At 42.7% G+C, this 19,184-nt stretch overlaps 1 protein-coding gene across 6 annotated transcripts in view; it reads right to left on the minus strand.

Moving 5' to 3' along the window:
* Positions 1–1,218: 1,218 nt before the first annotated feature.
* The window catches only part of ndrg4 (NDRG family member 4), a 24,094-nt gene continuing 6,128 nt past the window's right edge, over positions 1,219–19,184 (minus strand). For 2 of the 6 annotated variants that reach the window (XM_058087310.2, XM_078791103.1), the window contains 16 exons: positions 18,650–18,799; positions 17,172–17,210; positions 14,305–14,410; positions 13,857–13,977; positions 11,608–11,670; positions 11,469–11,529; positions 11,300–11,386; positions 11,163–11,219; positions 9,508–9,611; positions 9,370–9,426; positions 8,210–8,261; positions 7,206–7,253; positions 6,494–6,529; positions 6,357–6,408; positions 5,127–5,165; positions 1,219–3,312 (listed from right to left, as the gene is read on the minus strand). In XM_058087310.2, the coding sequence (XP_057943293.2) occupies positions 3,140–3,312; positions 5,127–5,165; positions 6,357–6,408; positions 6,494–6,529; positions 7,206–7,253; positions 8,210–8,261; positions 9,370–9,426; positions 9,508–9,611; positions 11,163–11,219; positions 11,300–11,386; positions 11,469–11,529; positions 11,608–11,670; positions 13,857–13,977; positions 14,305–14,410; positions 17,172–17,210; positions 18,650–18,799 (1,245 nt within the window). In that variant the 3' untranslated portion in view covers positions 1,219–3,139. Of the gene's footprint in view, positions 3,313–5,126; positions 5,166–6,356; positions 6,409–6,493; positions 6,530–7,205; positions 7,254–8,209; positions 8,262–9,369; positions 9,427–9,507; positions 9,612–11,162; positions 11,220–11,299; positions 11,387–11,468; positions 11,530–11,607; positions 11,671–13,856; positions 13,978–14,304; positions 14,411–16,523; positions 16,677–17,171; positions 17,211–18,649; positions 18,800–19,184 lie in introns of those variants that run through there. The other 4 variants (XM_058087311.2, XM_078791104.1, XM_058087312.2 and 1 more) reach the window with 3 other exon arrangements.

Raw genomic sequence — 19,184 nt, forward strand, 5'->3', positions numbered from 1 at the left:
TTTAAACTCCTATTTTTCGCACAAGCTACGGGATCACTGCAGGGACACAAAAGATGGCAGTGGTTTTCAGCATTAGTATGCTAGCAAGCTAACGACGTAGCTTCCATTGGCCTGTTAGAGGCGGGGCACATTTTTATTGAAGGAATTTTTTACATTTTTTTTAAAGATGGCCGGGGGTCGGCCTACATTCTGAGCTTGGTGCCCAAATGGCTCCAAAACAGCCCCGCCTCTCACAGGCAAATTATTATTATTATTATTATTATTATTAATATAGTTATGACAAGGTCAGTTACAAGAACAAGTCAAAATTGTGGGAAAATTAAGTTGGCAAGAATTAAAGTCAAGATATGGAAGGAAAAAAGTTGCATTCTAACCAGGAAGAAGACACAATTCTACCAAAATAAAGTCGCAATATTATGAAGGGGAAAAAAAATCATTTTAGTAGTAAATTATTCAGAAATCATAATTATTTATCATGACCAACTAATGTAATTTTTGTTAAAAATTCTGTTGAAAAGTCATAATATTATGGCAATAAAATCATATTATTATGGCAATAAAGTCACAATATTATGGCAATAAAGTCACGATATTGTGGCAAATATTATGGCAATAATATTAATATAAAGTCACGATATTATGACAATAAAGTCACAATATTATGACAATAATATTGTGACTATGATATTATTATTGCGATATTATGGCAATAAAGTCACAATATTATAGCAATAATATTGTGACTTTATTATGGCAATAAAGTCACATTATATTAATATAAAGTCACAATATTATGGCAATAATATTGCCATAATATTGTGACTTTATTGATACAATATTGTGACTTTATTGCCATAATATCGTGACTTTATTGCCACAATATTATGGCAATAATATTAATATAAAGTCACAATATTATGGCAATAAAGTCACAATATTATGGCAATATTGTGACTTTATTGCCATAATATTGTGACTTTAGATACAATATCGTGACTTTATTGACATAATATCGTGACTTTATTGCCACAATATTATGTCAATAAAGTCACGATATTATGGCAATATCGATATTATTGCCACAATATTATGTCAATAAAGTCACGATATTATGGCAATATCAATATTATTGCCACAATATTATGTCAATAAAGTCACGATATTATGTCAATAAAGTCACGATATTATGTCAATAATTGTCAATATTGTGTCAATATTGTGGGATAATAATATGGCAAAATCGGAAAACCACCTTCTAAATACATTTTTAACATTAGAGCCCTCCAGACATGAACTAACACCCCTATAGCCACATTTACACTGATAAAACCCCTTCTCGTGTGTGTGCTTCAACATATCTTTCCAACTAGGAAAGATTGTGATTTATGGCTGAATTTATTTTGAAAAGGGGTGATAAACAGGAAGTGGCGAGGGATTGGTCTACTGTATCATTTAGAGAATGTTTCTACTTGAAAGAAGAGAAATAGTCCATGATTGTCAAGCAAGCTAACAAGCTAGCAAATCCAATCCCAGCAGTATGGGCCACTTGGACGAACAAGGACAAGCAACAACAGCCGCTTCCTGTCTCCTACTGTTCTAGTCCTTGCAGGTTTATAGATTTAGTATTCCTCAACACTCCTGGAGAGAGTCAGGAGTTAGTATCCCTAACCCAGGAGAAAGTCAGGGGAGTTATTATCCCTAACCCTGGAGAGAGTCCGGAGGTAGTATCCCTAACCAGGAGAGAGTCAGGAAGTAGTATCCCTAACCCAGGAGAAAGTCAGGAGAGTTAGTATCCCTAACCCTGGAGAGAGTCAGGAGAGTTAATATCCCTAACTCTAACCCTGGAGAGAGTCAGGAGTTAGTATCCCTAACCCTAGAAAAAGTCAGGAGAATTTGTATCCCTAACTCTAACCCTGGCGAGAGTCAGGAGTTAGTATCCGTAACCCTGGAGAGTGTCAGGAGTTAGTATCCATAACCCTGGAGAGAGTCAGGAGAATTAGTATTCCTAACCCTGGAGAAAGTCAGGGGAGTTATTATCCCTAACCTCGGAGAGAGTCAGGAGAATTTGTATCCCTAACTCTGGAGAGAGTCAGGAGAATTTGTATCCCTAACCCTGGAGAAAGTCAGGAGAGTTAGTATCCCGAGCCCTGGAGAGATTCAGGAGAATTCATATCCCTAACTCTACCCCTGCAGAGAGTCTGGAGTTAGTATTCGTAACCCTGGAGCGAGTCAGGAGTTAGTATCCCTAAACTTGGAGAGAGTCAGGAGAGTTAGTATCCCTAACACTGGAGAAAGTCAGGAGTGTTAGTGTCCCTAACCCTCACCCTGGAGAGAGTCAGGAGTTAGTATCTCTAACCCTGGAGAGAGTCAGGAGTTATTATCCCTAACCCTCACCCTGGAGAGAGTCAGGAGTTAGTATCCCTAACCCCAACCCTGGAGAGAGTCATGGGAGTTAATATCCCTAACCCGGCCTACATCAATGTTTAGTATCTTCCTGCCGTGCCTTTCAGGTTGCCTTCGCACTGGTGGTCAGGTACTTGATCCAGACCATCTGGTCAGGATCCCTCCCGGACATGTCCCTAGGGACTGAGTCCTGGTCAGGGCACATCTGAGCAGTAGGAGGCCTCAGGAAGACACAAGACATGTGGAGAGACAATGTCTCTCAACTGGCCTGGGAACGCCTCGGGATCCGAAATCAGGGCTTCCCTGCCTAGGCTGTCGCCCCCACGACCCCACCTCGGATAAGCGGTAGAAGATGGATGGATGAACAGATGGATTCATGGGAAACTACTATGCTAACCATCGCTGGTATGTGGTGTTTTTGCTGTGTCTGTACGGTTGGCATTTATTGGACACCCGGTTCGAGACCCGCCTCTCAGGCGGTGTTCGGTCTGATCCAGAATCCGGTTGATTGATCAAAAGAGCTTAAATACGGGAGGTTCGGGGGAGGGGCCACCCAATAAGGAGACAGTTAGCAACACAAACATGAGCTAGTCAAGAGTAAAAATGGAAGTGGCGGTAAACGATATAGTACAGTACACCAGGGAGGACTTAGCACATAAAAACAACCACAACTGTCTTCTCCCCCGTCACACCCCAAAGTGATTTCTTTACGGTCACCCATTTTGGATTCCTTGCCTCAGCAGGACACTTCCGTGGTGTGGGCGGCGGCAGTGGCGGCGGCGGTAGTGGCGACTCCCTCCGTGCTGTCGGAGTGGACGCAGGCCCGAGAGCGTGACCCTTCTGCGGAGCTGGCGCTAGTCAGGGAGGCGGTCCTGGAGCGAGCCAAGCGGGTCATGCTGGCGGAGGGCACTGGCGGGACAAGTTGATCAGGAAAAGAGCGTGTCATTGTTTGGGAATCTGTGAAACTCAACCCTTTGTTGAGAACCCATGAGTCCCTGAAACTCGAGTCTTTGTCGAGCACCCGGGAGTCTGTGAAACTCAACCCTTTGTTGAGAACCCATGAGTCCCTGAGACTCGAGTCTTCATCGAGCACCTGGGAGTCTGTGAAACTCAACCTTTGTTGAGAACCCATGAGTCCCTGAGATTCGAGTCTTTGTCGAGCACCTGGGAATCTGTGAAACTCAGCCCTTTGTTGAGAACCCATGAGTCCCTGAGACTCGAGTCTTTGTCGAGCTCCCGGGAATCTGTGAAACTCAACCCTTAGTTGAGAACCCATGAGTCCCTGAAACTCGAGTCTTTGTCGAGCACCCGGGAGTCTGTGAAACTCAACCTTTTGTTGAGAACCCATGAGTCCCTGAGACTCGAGTCTTCATCGAGCACCTGGGAATCTGTGAAACTCAGCCCTTTGTTGAGAACCCATGAGTCACTGAGACTCGAGTCTTTGTCGAGCTCCCGGGAATCTGTGAAACTCAACCCTTAGTTGAGAACCCATGAGTCCCTGAAACTCGAGTCTTTGTCGAGCACCCGGGAATCTGTGAAACTCAACCCTTTGTTGAGAACCCATGAGTCCCTGAAACTCGAGTCTTTGTCGAGCTCCCGGGAATCTGTGAAACTCAAGCCTTAGTTGAGAACCCATGAGTCCCTGAAACTCGAGTCTTTGTCGAGCACCCGGGAATCTGTGAAACTCAACCCTTTGTTGAGAACCCATGAGTCCCTGAAACTCGAGTCTTTGTCGAGCACCCGGGAATCTGTGAAACTCAACCCTTAGTTGAGAACCCATGAGTCCCTGAAACTCGAGTCTTTGTCGAGCACCCGGGAATCTGTGAAACTCAACCCTTTGTTGAGAACCCATGAGTCCCTGAAACTCGAGTCTTTGTCGAGCACCCGGGAGTCTGTGAAACTCAACCCTTTGTTAAGAACCCATGAGTCCCTGACACTCGAGTCTTTGTCGAGCACCTGGGAATCTGTGAAACTCAACCCTTTGTTGAGAACCCATGAGTCCCTGAGACTCTAGTCTTTGTCGAGCTCCCGGGAATCTGTGAAACTCAACCCTTTGTTGAGAACCCATGAGTCCCTGAGACTCGAGTCTTCATCGAGCACCTGGGAGTCTGTGAAACTCAACCCTTTGTTGAGACCCCATGAGTCCCTGAGACTAGAAACTTTGTCGAGCACCCGGGAATCTGTGAAACTCAACCTTTTGTTAAGAACCCATGAGTCCCCGAGACTCGAGTCTTTGTCGAGCACCTGGGAGTCCGTGAAACTCAACCCTTTGTTGAGAACCCATGACTCCCTGAGACTCGAGTCTTTGTTGAGCACCCGGGAATCTGTGAAACTCAACCCTTTGTATTTCTCGATGAATTGTTCATTCGCCAATGAATTCATTGAGTCAAACAGGATGTGATTATTTGGGGTACGGCACGTTCTAGCTACTGTATGTGTTTGCTAGCATGCTTGCTTAGCAGGCAGCCCTCCAGTAGGTTTCAAAGGATGAGCGTTCATCTAGCAGAGGTCCATGCAAAGGCAGGATGGGGAACACAAAGAAAGAATATTATATTTTTTTCCAATCAAGGAAAAAATATTTAGTAAACATTCCAAAATGGAGGGCCTTTAAGTAAAAAAAAAAAAGTTAAAAAAAAAGTTAAAAAAAAACAAACAAGCATCGATGGGATTGTAATCAAATGAGCTCATTCAGGGCCAGACAAAAGTGGAGGAGGAGGAAGTACCTGGCCCTCCACTCAACCTCCGATCCTTCACATAAGCGACTGAGAGAGACAGACGCCACAATTAATCCAAGACTGCAAACGCTAGTCCTGCTGAAGTACATCAACACAACACAAAGGAAATACCACTGCCTGACCCGACTAACTCTAACCCAACCCCTCACTCCTAACCCAACTAACTGAAACCCAACCCCTCACTCCTAACCCGACTAACTCTAACCCCTTACTCCTCACTCCTAACCCGACTAACTCTAACCCCTTACTCCTCACCCAACTAACTCTAACCCCTTACTCCTCACTCGACTAACTATAACCCTAACTCCTCACTCCTAACCCGACTAACTATAACCCTAACTCCTCACCTGACTAACTCTAACCCCTCACACCTAACCCGACTAACTCTAACCCCTCACTCCTAACCCGACTAACTATAACCCCTTACCCGACTAACTATAACCGTAACCCCTCACTCCTAACCCAACTAACTCTAACCCTAGCCCCTCACACCTAACCCGACTAACTCTAACCCCTTACTCCTCACACCTAACCCGACTAACTCTAGCCCCTTACTCCTCTCTACTAACCGAACTAACTCTAACCCCTTACTCCTCACACCTAACCAAACTAACTCTAACCCCTTACTCCTCACACCTAACCAAACTAACTCTAACCCCTTACTCCTAACCCGACTAACTATAACCCTAACCCCTCATTCTTAACCCAACTAACCCTAGCCCATCATTCCTAACCCAACTAACTCTAACCCTAGCCCCTCACACCTAACCCGACTAACTCTAGCCCCTTACTCCTCACTACTAACCCGACTAACTCTAACCCCTTATTCCTCTCTACTAACCAAACTAACTCTAACCCCTCACTCCTAACCCAATTAACCCTAACTCCTCACTCCTAACCCGACTAACTCTAACCCCTCACTCCTAACCCGACTAACTCTAACTCCTCACCCGACTAACACCTCACTCCTAACCCACTAACCCTAACTCCTCACTCCTAACCCGACTAACGCCTCACTCCTAACCCGACTAACCCTAACTCCTCACTCCTAACCCGACTAACTCTAACCCCTCACTCCTAACCCAACTAACTCTAACTCCTCACTCCTAACCCCTCACTCCTAACCTGACTAACTATCATTTAGTTTCATTACTTTCATTTGTTCTGGAATAGCACAGCCCTAAGGAAGATATGGCCCCCAAATGGGTGGGTACTTACTGTAGCCCATACCCTGAAGGAAATACTTGAACGCTTCAGTGAGCTTCCCAGGCTGGAAAAGAGGAGAAGCACGTGAGACTGCCAGTTTCAAATGGACTTGGAATGAGCCGGTTTGGGATGTGGGACCTGGGTCAGACCTGGGTCAGCTGGGGAAGTCCACCAGAGTCAGCCATCTGTCAGGTGAGAAGAAGCCACAAAGCAACTTTTGAGTGTAGAAGACATCATGAAGCATCAAAAGTACAAATACCAAATATTTCCTGTTGCCGCGGGGTTTGGGGGGGGCGGCTGTGACAAATGGAAAACATCCCCTTTAAGGCCCTCAAAAATGTAGGACAGGTTATGTCATATACCAGGGGTTTCAAACTCAATTTACTTGGGGGCCACTGGAGCTCAGGTCTGGGTGAGACTGGGTCGCATCAGGTTTTAAAAAAAAAACAAAAAAAAAAACGCATTTATTAAAAACAAAATTTTTTTAAAAACTTCGCTTTGGTTCCAATTTCTACAATAAAAGCTCTGATAAAACATTCCACTGTTCTTAAATATCTTAATTTTTATTTTTCTACACAAAATAAGATGAAAAATCGAGAAGAAAATCAATCAATCAGTAATAAATAAATATAATAATAATAATAATAATAAAACGGCAAATAATAAAAACCACATATAGTCGGTGGGTAGACAAATTATTTTTTTCAGATTATATATAATTTTAATTTGCTTTTATTTTGTTGAAATAGAGTTTCCTGACAAAGTCTAAAAGCCTTGATACAATAAACAAATATTATGTGATTAAAATGTAAAACAGGAAGTTAGGGAAGTGTCAATGACTCCTACTCCTACTGTCATTACCTTCAGGAAGGTGGTGTTGGTTGGGTCCAGTTTGGAGTTGCAGTCCACCTTTGAGAAGAAAACCATCATGGTCAGCAAATACAGGAAGTCAGAGACTACTATCTTGTAAAGATATACAAACAGATAAAAAAAGACCCTAACCCTATCATGTCAGTATTATTATTATTATTATTATTATTATTAGAAACGTTGTTCCGCCCCAAGAATACCTTACGGCAGCTAGCGACTAGCCGGCTAGCGACTAGCTTGAGCACACGCTAGCCACTAGCCAAAAGGTAACGCTACATTTTGTAGCTTTTTCTTTTTTACGCTAGGTGTAGCGTTCCTTTCCCGTTGAATGCATCGTTAGCTTCCTCATGCTAGCAGTTTTTCTCTCAAATCAAATCAAAACTTTATTTGTATAACACTTTTCCTGCAAAGGCCGTCCTTTGGGGCCGTCCACATTGGGAGGAGCCGCAGGTCGTGCCATCGGGGGACCAGCACCCTGGCCCCCTGACCCCGACAGATGGGGGCGGACCCCCACATCAAAGGGAGGAACCCCCAGCCGGCCGGGTGGAACGGACCCAAGGATGGCATATCAATATAACGCACAGAAAAGCGAAAACATTGCATCACCACAAGAGTGACCTACATACTGCAATGTGCTGCAGCCATGACTCCCCCCCCCCCGTCCCCGTCCCCACAGCGCTGTTCCAAAACATCAACATTTCTATTTAGAATCCAAACAGAGCTGACATCATCGGTCATGTCGCATCCAATAAAGCTTCCTTTTAACTCCTTTGGATTAACTCGGACAGAAGCATGCATATCCGGGCTGAGCCTCGGAGTCAAAAACAAGCCCATCTGGTCCCGAATTACCCCCCCCCCATATGAAGACAGCCCACTCACTCACTCCGCAAAACATTCATGCAATTGCTCCTCTTCCACGCTCATGAACGGCAGCGAGATAGAAGATTAGTGCTGTCCAGGGTGCTGAACAAAGTAGCAAAAGATGTCTGACTCACCACGCCGTCCTCTGCGGGGGCGTTGTCTCCCACCACTAGCATAACGGGACATCTAAAAACCAAGCCAACAGGATTTAGATCATTAGGGGTCTCAAACTCAATTTACCTGGGGGGCCACTGGAGCTAGGGACTGGGTGAGACTGGGCCGCATCAGGTTTCCCCCCCAAAAAAAACACATTTATTAAAAACAGAAAAATATATCAATCAATCAATCAGTAATAAATAAATATAATAATAATAATATTTAAAAAAAATAACAATAATAATAAAAATAAAAAATAATAAAAAATAATAAAAACTTGGGTAGACAAATTATTTTTTTTCAGATTAAAATGAAACTCGCAAACTAGAGAGCTAGCGACCTAAAAACAAGTTATTTCCTTTAAACTTAAATAGCCAAAAAATTACCACTTCCACACGGATAGCGAGGATAACTATTAACAATTATTTAACCTTTAACATGAACATTAATCAAACGTAATGAACATTAATCAAACTCAAACTAGTGTCATGCGGGCCACACTTGGCCCGCGGGCCGCGTTTTTGAGACCCCTGATTTATACATGCTCCCTTGTTAGCATTTAATCCATGTTCAAATGTATAAACGTACATAAAGACTTAACATGGTCAAAGTTAGCATGCTAACTACAGCATTTTGGGCGTTTTGGAACTGATGAATTTGATGTACATTTTTTTTTTTTTTAATGGGAAAACTTGCTGTGGTTAAAGTCCGCCTTGGTTTGAGTTGGAGCGTCTGGGACGGATTGATTATGTTAACCAAGGCACTGCTATATTTTCCAACAAAATCTGTTTACAATTTTCTTATTATGGTTTGGTATGGTTGATATTCCCGATGGATCCCGCTCGAACCGACCGTGTGTGGCCATGTTTAGCCTTCCTCTTGTGTTAGCATTTGGTATCATATCTTACATGAACATGAACATTAATCAAACGTAACAATTTTGTCTGGGTACATGATACCATACAGCATCCATATCAAAAATTAAACTTTCATATCAAGGCGGGGGCCGCAAACTAGTGTCCTGTGGGCCACATTTGGCCCGCGGGCCGCGTGTTTGAGACCCCTGATTTAGATAAAACATCCATATGTGGGTGTCGGAAGGTGTGAAGGTGAGCGACTGTGGACTTTGTGGACTTACTTCAGGGTTTTGGCATTGAGTACAGTTCCACTGCGGCTCATTTCCAAGTCCCTCCGGCTGCAGAAGACAATCTCATAACTTCATATCACACATAAATTCCTCAAAAGAATGTGGGGGGGTGACATTGGGGGGGCGTACCTGTTGTACATGTTCCAGAAAAGCTGCAGGTTGAACTGGTTGATGTTGTTGTTGATCTGCTGCCGGTAGCTCTGCACCAGCTCCGTGTTGTTCATCAGCTCCTCCTGTTCATAAAACGTTTGGCATCGTCACGAAAAGAGGAGGCGGAGCTACACGTACCACAGTGGACCCCGCTTAACCCGCTGGGGGTCTCCGAGGACTCGCAGGGTCAAGTTTTGGGTGTTTTTTTGCTCATAAATTTGTTGTTGTGTTTCTCCACATGGAATGACTTTTTAGATGAAAGATGAAAACTTGTCATTTAAAGTTTGTTTCTTAGTCATCCAGACCCCAAACCAAAGGTTCCACCATCTTCAGGACCCCAGAGGACAAAAACAGACAAGGAAAGAGGGAGGGAAGGAAGGATGGATGGATGCAGACAGGCAAGGAATGATGGTTGGATGGAAGGATTGAAGGATAGACTGATTTAGGGATGGATGGAAGGATAGAAAACAATATTGTTTTTATAGCAGTAGAGTAGAGTAGACCAGAGTACAGTAGAACATAGTAGAGTGGAGTAGAGTAGACCGGAGTACAGTAGAGTAGACCAGAGTACAGTAGAGTAGACCAGAGTACAGTAGAGTAGACCAGACCAGACCAGACCAGAATAGAGTAGGCCAGACCAGAGTAGACCAGAATAGAGTAGAGTAGACCAGAATAGAGCAGACCAGAATAGAGTAGACCAGAATAGAGTAGACCAGAATAGAGTAGACCAGACCAGAGTAGACCAGACCAGAGTAGAGTAGAGTAGAGTAGACCAGACCAGACTAGAGTAGACCAGAATAGAGTAGACCAGAATAGAGTAGAGTAGACCAGAGTAGAGTAGACCAGAGCAGACGAGACCAGAGTAGAGCAGAGTAGACTAAAGTAGACCAGCGTAAAGTAGACCAGACTAGACCAGAGCAGACCAGAGTAGAGTAGACCAGAGCAGAGTAGACTAAAGTAGACCAGAGTAGAGTAGACCAGAGCAGACTAGAGTAGACCAGAGTAGAGTAGACCAGAGCAGAGTAGACTAAAGTAGACCAGAGTAGAGTAGACCAGAGCAGAGTAGACTAAAGTAGACCAGAGTAGAGTAGACCAGAGCAGACTAGAGTAGACCAGAGTAGAGTAGACCAGAGCAGAGTAGAGTAGACCAGAGTAGAGTAGACCAGAGCAGAGTAGACTAAAGTAGACCAGAGTAGAGTAGACCAGAGCAGACTAGAGTAGACCAGAGTAGAGTAGACCAGAGCAGAGTAGACTAAAGTAGACCAGAGTAGAGTAGACCAGAGCAGAGTAGACTAAAGTAGACCAGAGTAGAGTAGACCAGACTAGAGTAGACCAGAGTAGAGTAGACCAGAGCAGACTAGAGTAGACCAGAGTAGAGTAGACCAGAGCAGAGTAGACTAAAGTAGACCAGAGTAGAGTAGACCAGAGCAGACTAGAGTAGACCAGAGTAGAGTAGACCACAATAGACTAGAGTAGACCAGAGCAGACCAGAGTAGAGTAGACCACAATAGACTAGAGTAGACCAGAGTAGACTATGGAAAATGAATATGATATTTGACATTCTCAGCGGTTCCAGTAAAGTCTGGGTCATGTGGACAACAGCCCCTTAGGGGCGTGGCCATGAAAAACGGTACCTGACTGAAAAGGTGGGGCAGCACAGTATCGGGCAGGGTACTCGTCAGTCCTGACAGCTGGTGGAGAGAAAGGGAATGAGAAGCTGTGTGATGATGAACGCCATCATCCACCCCTGACAGGACTTCTTGGCGGGTACCTTGGATGCGGCCCAGTCAATCCATCCTTTCCCGTTGGGGTCGATGTTGACCAGAACCAAACCCTCCACAAGCTCAGGGAAGATCAGCTGGACATTTATGTTGTCGTTTAAATCTGGTCATTTATTTAGCTAGTTAGCATTGAGCAAACAGCGGTTAGCTTGAACTTACAGCAAACTTGGCCAGGACGTAGGATCCTGCTCCAACGCCGATCCCCACGATGCTCTTGAATCTGAAAGGGAGCATTTAAGCCACTCAGATGGAGATGGAGGACGGGATGAAGGGGGGTGGCGTGTGTTGGTTCAAGTACCCAAAATGCTGCACCACAGTGGGCAACATGCCGGCCAGCTGCTCCATGCTCTGGTACTGGTACCTGGTGGACCAAACAATCATCCAACATTACAGTCAAGGAATTACTAGAATTACTAAGGAATAGTTGAAAATGTTTGCTAGTAATGCTAACACCTAGTTTGATAAGCATGCTAGCAATGCTAACATTACAATGTCCATGCTGAGCATGCTAGTGCTAAGTTTTTATCTATGCGTCTACCTATGAAAATAGTTGAAAATGCTTGCTTGCTAACAATGCTAACATTAGCATGCTAACACCTAGTATGATAAGTGTTTATGCATGTGTCTACCTATGAAAATAGTATAACATTGACATGCTAGCAATGCTAACATGAGACAGTCCACACCAAACCCATGAAAATAGTTGAAAATGCTTGCTAGTAATGCTAACACTTAGTTTGATAATAAGTGTTTATGTACATGTCTACCTATGAAAATAGTATAACATTAGCATGCTAACGCCTAGATGACAATAAGTGTTTATGCACGTGTCTACCTATGAAAATATTATAACATTAGCATGCTAACGCCTAGTATGACAATAAATGTTTATGCACGTGTCTACCTATAAAAATATTGGCATGCTAGCAATGCTAATATTAGAATGTCACCGAGCCAGTTTTTAATCTATGCATCTACCCATGAAAATAGTTGAAAATGCTTGCTCGTAATGCTAACATTAGCATGCTAACACCTAGTTTGATAAGTTTTTATCTACGTGTCTACCGATGAAAATAGTTGAAAATGCTTGCTTGCTAGCAATGCTAACATGAGCATGCTAACATCGAGTATGACAATAAGTGTTTATGCACATGTTTACCTATGAAAACAGTATAACATTGGCATGCTAGCAATTCTAATATTAGAATGTCCACACCGAGCCAGTTTTTAATCTATGCGTCTACCCATGAAAATAGTTGAAAATGCTTGCTAGTAATGCTAACACTTAGTTTTTAATAATTAGTGTTTATGTACATGTCTACCTATAAAAATAGTATAAGATTAGCATGAAAACGCCTAGTATGATAATAAGTGTTTATGCACATGTCTACCTATGAAAATAGTATAACATTGGCATGCTAGCAATGCTAACATTAGAATGTCCACACCGAGCATGCTAGTGCTAAGTTTTTATCTATGTGTCTACCTATGAAAATAGTTGAAAATGCTTGCTTGCTAGCAATGCTAACACCTAGTATGATAAAAAGTGTTTATGCAAGTGTCTACCTATGAAAATAGTACAACATTGGCATGCTAGCAATGCTCACATTAGACAGTCCACACCAAACCCATGAAAATAGTTGAAAATGCTTGCTAGTAATGCTAACACCTACTTTGATAATAAGTGTTTATGTACATGTCTACCCATGAAAATAGTATAACATTAGCATGCTAACACCGAGTATGATAATAAGTGTTTATGCATGTGTCTACCTATGGAAATAGTATAACATTGGCATGCTAGCAATGCTAACATTAGAATGTCCGCACCGAGCATGCTAGTGTTAAGCTTTTATGTACGTATGTCTACCTATGAAAATAGTTGAAAATGCTTGCTTGCTAATAATGCTAACGTTGGCATGCTAGCGATGCTAACATTAGAATGTCCACACAGAGTTTTTATGTATGTGAAAATGCTTGCTTTCTAGTAATGCTAACATTAGCATGCTAACATCTAGTATGATAATAAGTGTTTATGTACGTGTCTACCTATGAAAATAGTATAACATCAGCATGCTAACGCCTAGTATGATAATAAGTGTTTATGCACGTGTCCACCTATGAAAATAATATAACATTAGCATGCTAACACCTAGTATGATAAGTGTTTATGTACGTGTCTACCTATGAAAATAGCATAACATTAGCATGCTAACACCTAGTATGATAAGTGTTTATGCATGTGTCTACCTATGGAAATAGTATAACATTGGCATGCTAGCAATGCTAACGCACCGAGCATGCTAGTGTTAAGTTTTTATGTACGTATGTGTCTACCTATGAAAATAGTTGAAAATGCTTGCTTGCTAGCAATGCTAACATTAGCATGCTAACATCTAGTATGATAAGTGTTTATATACATGCTCGCAATGCTAATGTGCCAAAGGTTAGCTGCTTATGCCTCCCTCTCTCTATACTCCAATGTGGTCGTAGTAATGTTTGTGTTTTTTTAAATGTTTACACATCGTATCGTATCGGGTATCGTACCCTTGTGGCAACTGCGACGCTCCAATCTGCTGTCCTGGGGCGTCCACGTGGCAAACAACAAAGTGCTTGGTGATCTCCTGCATGTCCTCATTGCTGAAGAAGGTGTTGAAGCACAGCTTGTCTACCCGAGGGTGGAGATACAGTGTCATGCAGTATTTGTACATACAGTACATAGTACATTGAACATGTACTATGGAATGACTGTGCTCTTTGTTTTCTTCTTGGGGCATCCAAAAGGCAAAAGGTAGATATGGCAGATTAAGTCGTGATCTGCATGACAGCACGATATTACCCCCCCCCCCCCTCCCACCCCCACCATTGTAGAGCCGCACTCCTGGCCCCGCCCCCTTTGAATGTTTTTCTGACCTACTTTTTCCACCATGGATGTTTTTTTCCACACTCATTTTCTCTTTCTTTTGTTTCAGCCTGAAATGGTTTGAGTACTCACGGTTGAGTCCCACATCATGATAGGTGAGGATGGCGGGCTTGTTCCCTTTGGGCGCCCCGCGGATCACCACATGCAGCATCCCGAAAGGGGTCTCCACATCGTGTTCCTGTCAGGGCAGAACAACACCTGGATCACCTGCTTGCTGACCACGTGTACGAGGAGCCGTCTGGGAACACGTACTATACATACTCCATCATGTATTCCTATCATATACATATACAGTAATTACAGTATAACAGTATTCTACACTGGTCACTAGGTGTCACAGTAATGTCACAATGCTGAGACAACAGCCACCACAGGAAGTACTGTACAGAACAGGTAGCAAAAAAACAAAAACAAACATGAAACTCTTCCAATGCTAACATGTCAGTAAATATCTTATTTTCCCTTATATGTCTACTATATTGCTTAATGGAGGTATTACATGTGACTATAGGGGTGTTATGTCATGTCTAGAGGGCTCTAATAATGTACAAAAGCATATTTACAAGGTGGTAAGAGGTTTTCTATGTCTTATGTGTGGTATTTTCTCTTATGATGTCCACTACATTAGTTAATATGGGTGTAAAGGTGACTATAGGGGTGCTATTTCATGTCTAGAGGGCTCCAATGATGTTAAAAAGTGTATTTAGAAGGTGTAAACAGGTCTTCTTAGTCTTATTTTTTCTTATGATGTCTACTATATTGGGTGATATGAGTGTAAAGATGACTATAGGGGTGTTATTTCATGTCTAGAGGTCTCTAATGATGTTAAAAGGTGTATTTCGAAGGTGTTAAAAAGGTTTTCTGTGTCTTATGTGTTTTATGATGTTTACTATATTGGGTAATAGGAGTGTAAAGATGACTATAGGGTTGCTATTTCATCTCTGGTGGTCTCTAATGATGTTAAAATGTGTATTTAGAAGGTGGTAAACAGGTTTTCTATGTCTTATGTGTCTTATTTTCTCTTATGATGTGTACTAGGTTAGTTAATAGGGGTACAAAGGTGACTATAGGGGTGTTATTTCATGTCTAGACGGCTCTAATGATGTTAAAAAGTGTATTTAGAAGGTGTAAACAGGTCTTCTTAGTCTTATTTTCTCTTATGATGTCTACTATATTGGTGATATGAGTGTAAAGATGACTATAGGGGTGTTATTTCATGTTTAGAGGGCTCTAATGATGTTAAAAAAGTGTATTTAGAAGGTGGTAAACAGGTTTTCTATGTCTTATGATATCCACTACATTACTTAATAGGGGTATAAAGATGACTATAGGGTTGCTATTTCATGTCTAGAGGGCTCTAATGATAAAAGGAGTATTTATAAAGGTGGTAAACAGGTTTTCCTCTGTCTTACATTTTCTTATGATGTCTACTATATTGGGTAATAGGAGTGTAAAGGTGACTATGGGGGTGTTATTTCATGCCTGGAGGTCTCTATTGATGTTAAAAAGTGTATTTACAAGGTGGTAAACAGGTTTTCTAGGTCTTATTTTCTCTTATGATGTCTACTATATTGGGTAATAGGAGTGTAAAGGTGACTATGGGGGTGTTATTTCATGCCTGGAGGTCTCTATTGATGTTACAGTGCATTTAGAAGGTTATGATGTCTACTATATTGGGCAATAGGAGTGTAGATGTGACTATATTTCAACTAATGTACACTAAAATTATCAGTTCAAATTCTACTTGTTTTTTTTTTTTTTGCAACATCAGCTCCAATTCAAGACATCGTGGTAGACATTATCAATCGTGATGATCCGGTGTTGCCATGTAAACACACGTAGCCCTGAGCCACATCCTGCGAGTGGACCAGAGTGTGCGTGTTGGCGTGCTGTGCAGACCTGATGCCTTTCCTAATGCAAGCTGTTCTCCGGCCATGCTCCCATCCTGTCCATGTGATCAGCATCACCTATATCATCACATGAACCCCCACCCTGGCACCTCATCCCGCCAGATCCTCCGCCTATTATTTCAGCATCAACACCTCTAACCATCCATCCCGCCCGAAGCACTGCTGAAACATTGGAAAAGTGTAAAAGGTTTGCCAGCGACCTCCATGGCGTCACACCGCCTTCTGGAAGCATGTGCCCGAATATAGTGCACCTTGCTGGGCTACAGCAGGTGGCTTCCCCCCCTTCCCTACTATGGTTCTCCGCATGTGTGGAGTGTGTCAGTGGGTCATCATGTCTTCCTCCTTGCTGAAGCCATGTTATGTTCCTCATGTGTCACTCACCCCGTCCCAGCATTCAGGCATGATCCCGGCGTGTAGCTCTGAGGCGCCAAAAAAGGAGGGGGAGGAAGGTGCGGACAGGCTAGCCAGCGGGGATTCGGTACTGATGAGAAGCGATGCAGGACGAATGGCGACGCTCCACACTGCTGCAGTGTCTTTGTCTGCAGACTTTAAACCCATCCCCCCTCTTCCTATCTCACTCCCACCGTGGTGGTGGTGGGGGGGCGGAGCAGGCAAGCGAGGATTGGCTCAGTTTTCTGCTTCTCCATCCCGCCACCGGCTGGCGCTGTTGGACGTCTTTCGCCCTACCTCGGCGTTATTCCGACCGGAATAACATCAACAGTAGTGCTATTCCGACACCATCCATGGCTCTTTAACTCTCTCACACACACACATAGTCCTCTTCCTGATTAGCACCAGAGATGCATTCACTGACACTCCGAAAATAACAACAGCGTCCTAATTATGCCTATATTTGTGCTCGAAATGAACAAAAAGAAAAAAAAAGTACAATTTGCTGCATTTAGGGATGCTCGGAAATCCCATGCAATGAACTCGAACCCAATGAACATTTAATTAATCATAATTAATTATGATTAATTATATTTCACACACACAGATGAATGGATGAGGACAAGAAGGGTAGCTTACCTTCCAGTCGCCTGCTGGCATCAGCTGGTCATCACAGTCCTGCACGCAAGGGAAGGAGTCATCGGTACCTGGTACTGTGTGTACTCTACAGAGTACTACACCGCACCTTATGTCTACTATATTGGGTAATAGGGGTGTAAAAGTGACTATAGGGGTGTTATTTCATGTCTAGAGGTCTCTAATCATGTTTAAAAAGTATATTTAGGTGGTAAACACATTTTCTATGTCTTATTTCCTCTTATTATGTCTACTATATTAGGTCATAGGAGTGCAGAGAGAACTATAGGGGTGTTATTTCAGGCCTAGAGGTCTCTAAACATGTTTAAAACCTGTATTTAGAAGGCGGTAAACATGTTTTCAATGTCGTATTTTCTCTTATTATGTCTACTATATTGAGTAATAGGGGTATAAAGGTGACTATAGGGGTGTTATTTCAGGCATAGAGGTCTCTAATTACATTTAAAAAGTGTATGTAGGTGGTAAACACATTTTCTATGTCTTATTTCCTCTTATTATGTCTACTACATTGGGTCATAGGAGTTCAAAGAGAACTATAGAGGTGTTATTTCAGGCCTAGAGGTCTCTAATCACGTTTAAAAAGTGTATTTAGAAGGTGTTAAACATGTTTTCAATGTCTTATTTTCTCTTATTATGTCTACTATATTGGGTAATAGGGGTGTAAAGGTGACTATAGGGTTGTTATTTCATGTCTAGAGGTCTCTAATCATGTTTTAAAAGCATATTTAGGTGGTAAACACATTTTCTATGTCTTATTTCCTCTTATTATGTCTACTATATTGGGTCATAGGAGTGCAAAGAGAACTATAGGGGTGTTATTTCAGGCCTAGAGGTCTCTAATCACGTTTAAAAAGTGTATTTAGAAGGTGTTAAACATGTTTTCAATGTCTTATTTTCTCTTATTATGTCTACTATATTGGGTCATAGGAGTTCAAAGAGAACTATAGAGGTGTTATTTCAGGCCTAGAGGTCTCTAATCACGTTTAAAAAGTGTATTTAGAAGGTGTTAAACATGTTTTCAATGTCTTATTTTCTCTTATTATGTCTACTATATTGGGTAATAGGGGTGTAAAGGTGACTATAGGGTTGTTATTTCATGTCTAGAGGTCTCTAATCATGTTTTAAAAGCGTATTTAGGTGGTAAACACATTTTCTATGTCTTATTTCCTCTTATTATGTCTACTATATTGGGTCATAGGAGTGCAAAGAGAACTATAGGGGTGTTATTTCAGGCCTAGAGGTCTCTAATCACGTTTTAAAAAGTGTATTCAGAAGGTGGTAAACATGTTTTCAATGTCTTATTTTCTCTTATTATGTCTACTATATTGGGTAATAGGGGTGTAAAGGTGACTATAGGGGTGTTATTTCATCTCTAGAGGTCTCTAATCATGTTTAAAAAGTATATTTCGGTGGTAAAGACATTTCTATGTCTTATTTTCATCTAAGGTTCTGGTACTTACCGCAAGGACCCCGCCGGCCCGACGGCGAGTCTGGCGGAGCCAATGGCGTGCGATGACGTGCCAGCGGTGGGTGGGACGGCTGTGAGGCGGGGCGCTGTTCGAGGCCTCGGGGCTGGAGGGGCAGGCCTGTTCCCCCGCCTCTCCTTTCTCCTGTCGGGATGTGAAAGATGCAACGAATGAAAAAAAAAGCACCAGGGTTCAAATCCAAGATGTAAACATTCATGAGTCTTCGTTATGGCTAATGCATATTATTGCTTCCATTCAGCCATCACCTCTGAATCAGTGACCAGTGTAAGCAGGAGTGCATAACGCTACGCCGGAGTCACCGCTATTTATGTACATGGAGGTATAGTTGGTGCACACCTGGAGGTGAGAAGGACTGGAAGAAATATCATGACATGACTCCTAGCACTACCAGGAGAAGCAGAGTACAGAGGGGGGGAAGGAACCTGCTGTGGCCCAGCGAGGTGCACTGTATTCGGGTACATGCTCAGAGCAGCCGGTGCGACACCATGGAGGTCTCTTGCAAACCTTT

Source organism: Doryrhamphus excisus, linkage group LG6 (genome assembly GCF_037039965.1).
Source record: "Doryrhamphus excisus strain RoL-2023G ecotype Guam linkage group LG6, RoL_Dexc_Guam_v1.1, whole genome shotgun sequence".
Lineage (NCBI taxonomy): Eukaryota > Metazoa > Chordata > Actinopteri > Syngnathiformes > Syngnathidae > Doryrhamphus > Doryrhamphus excisus.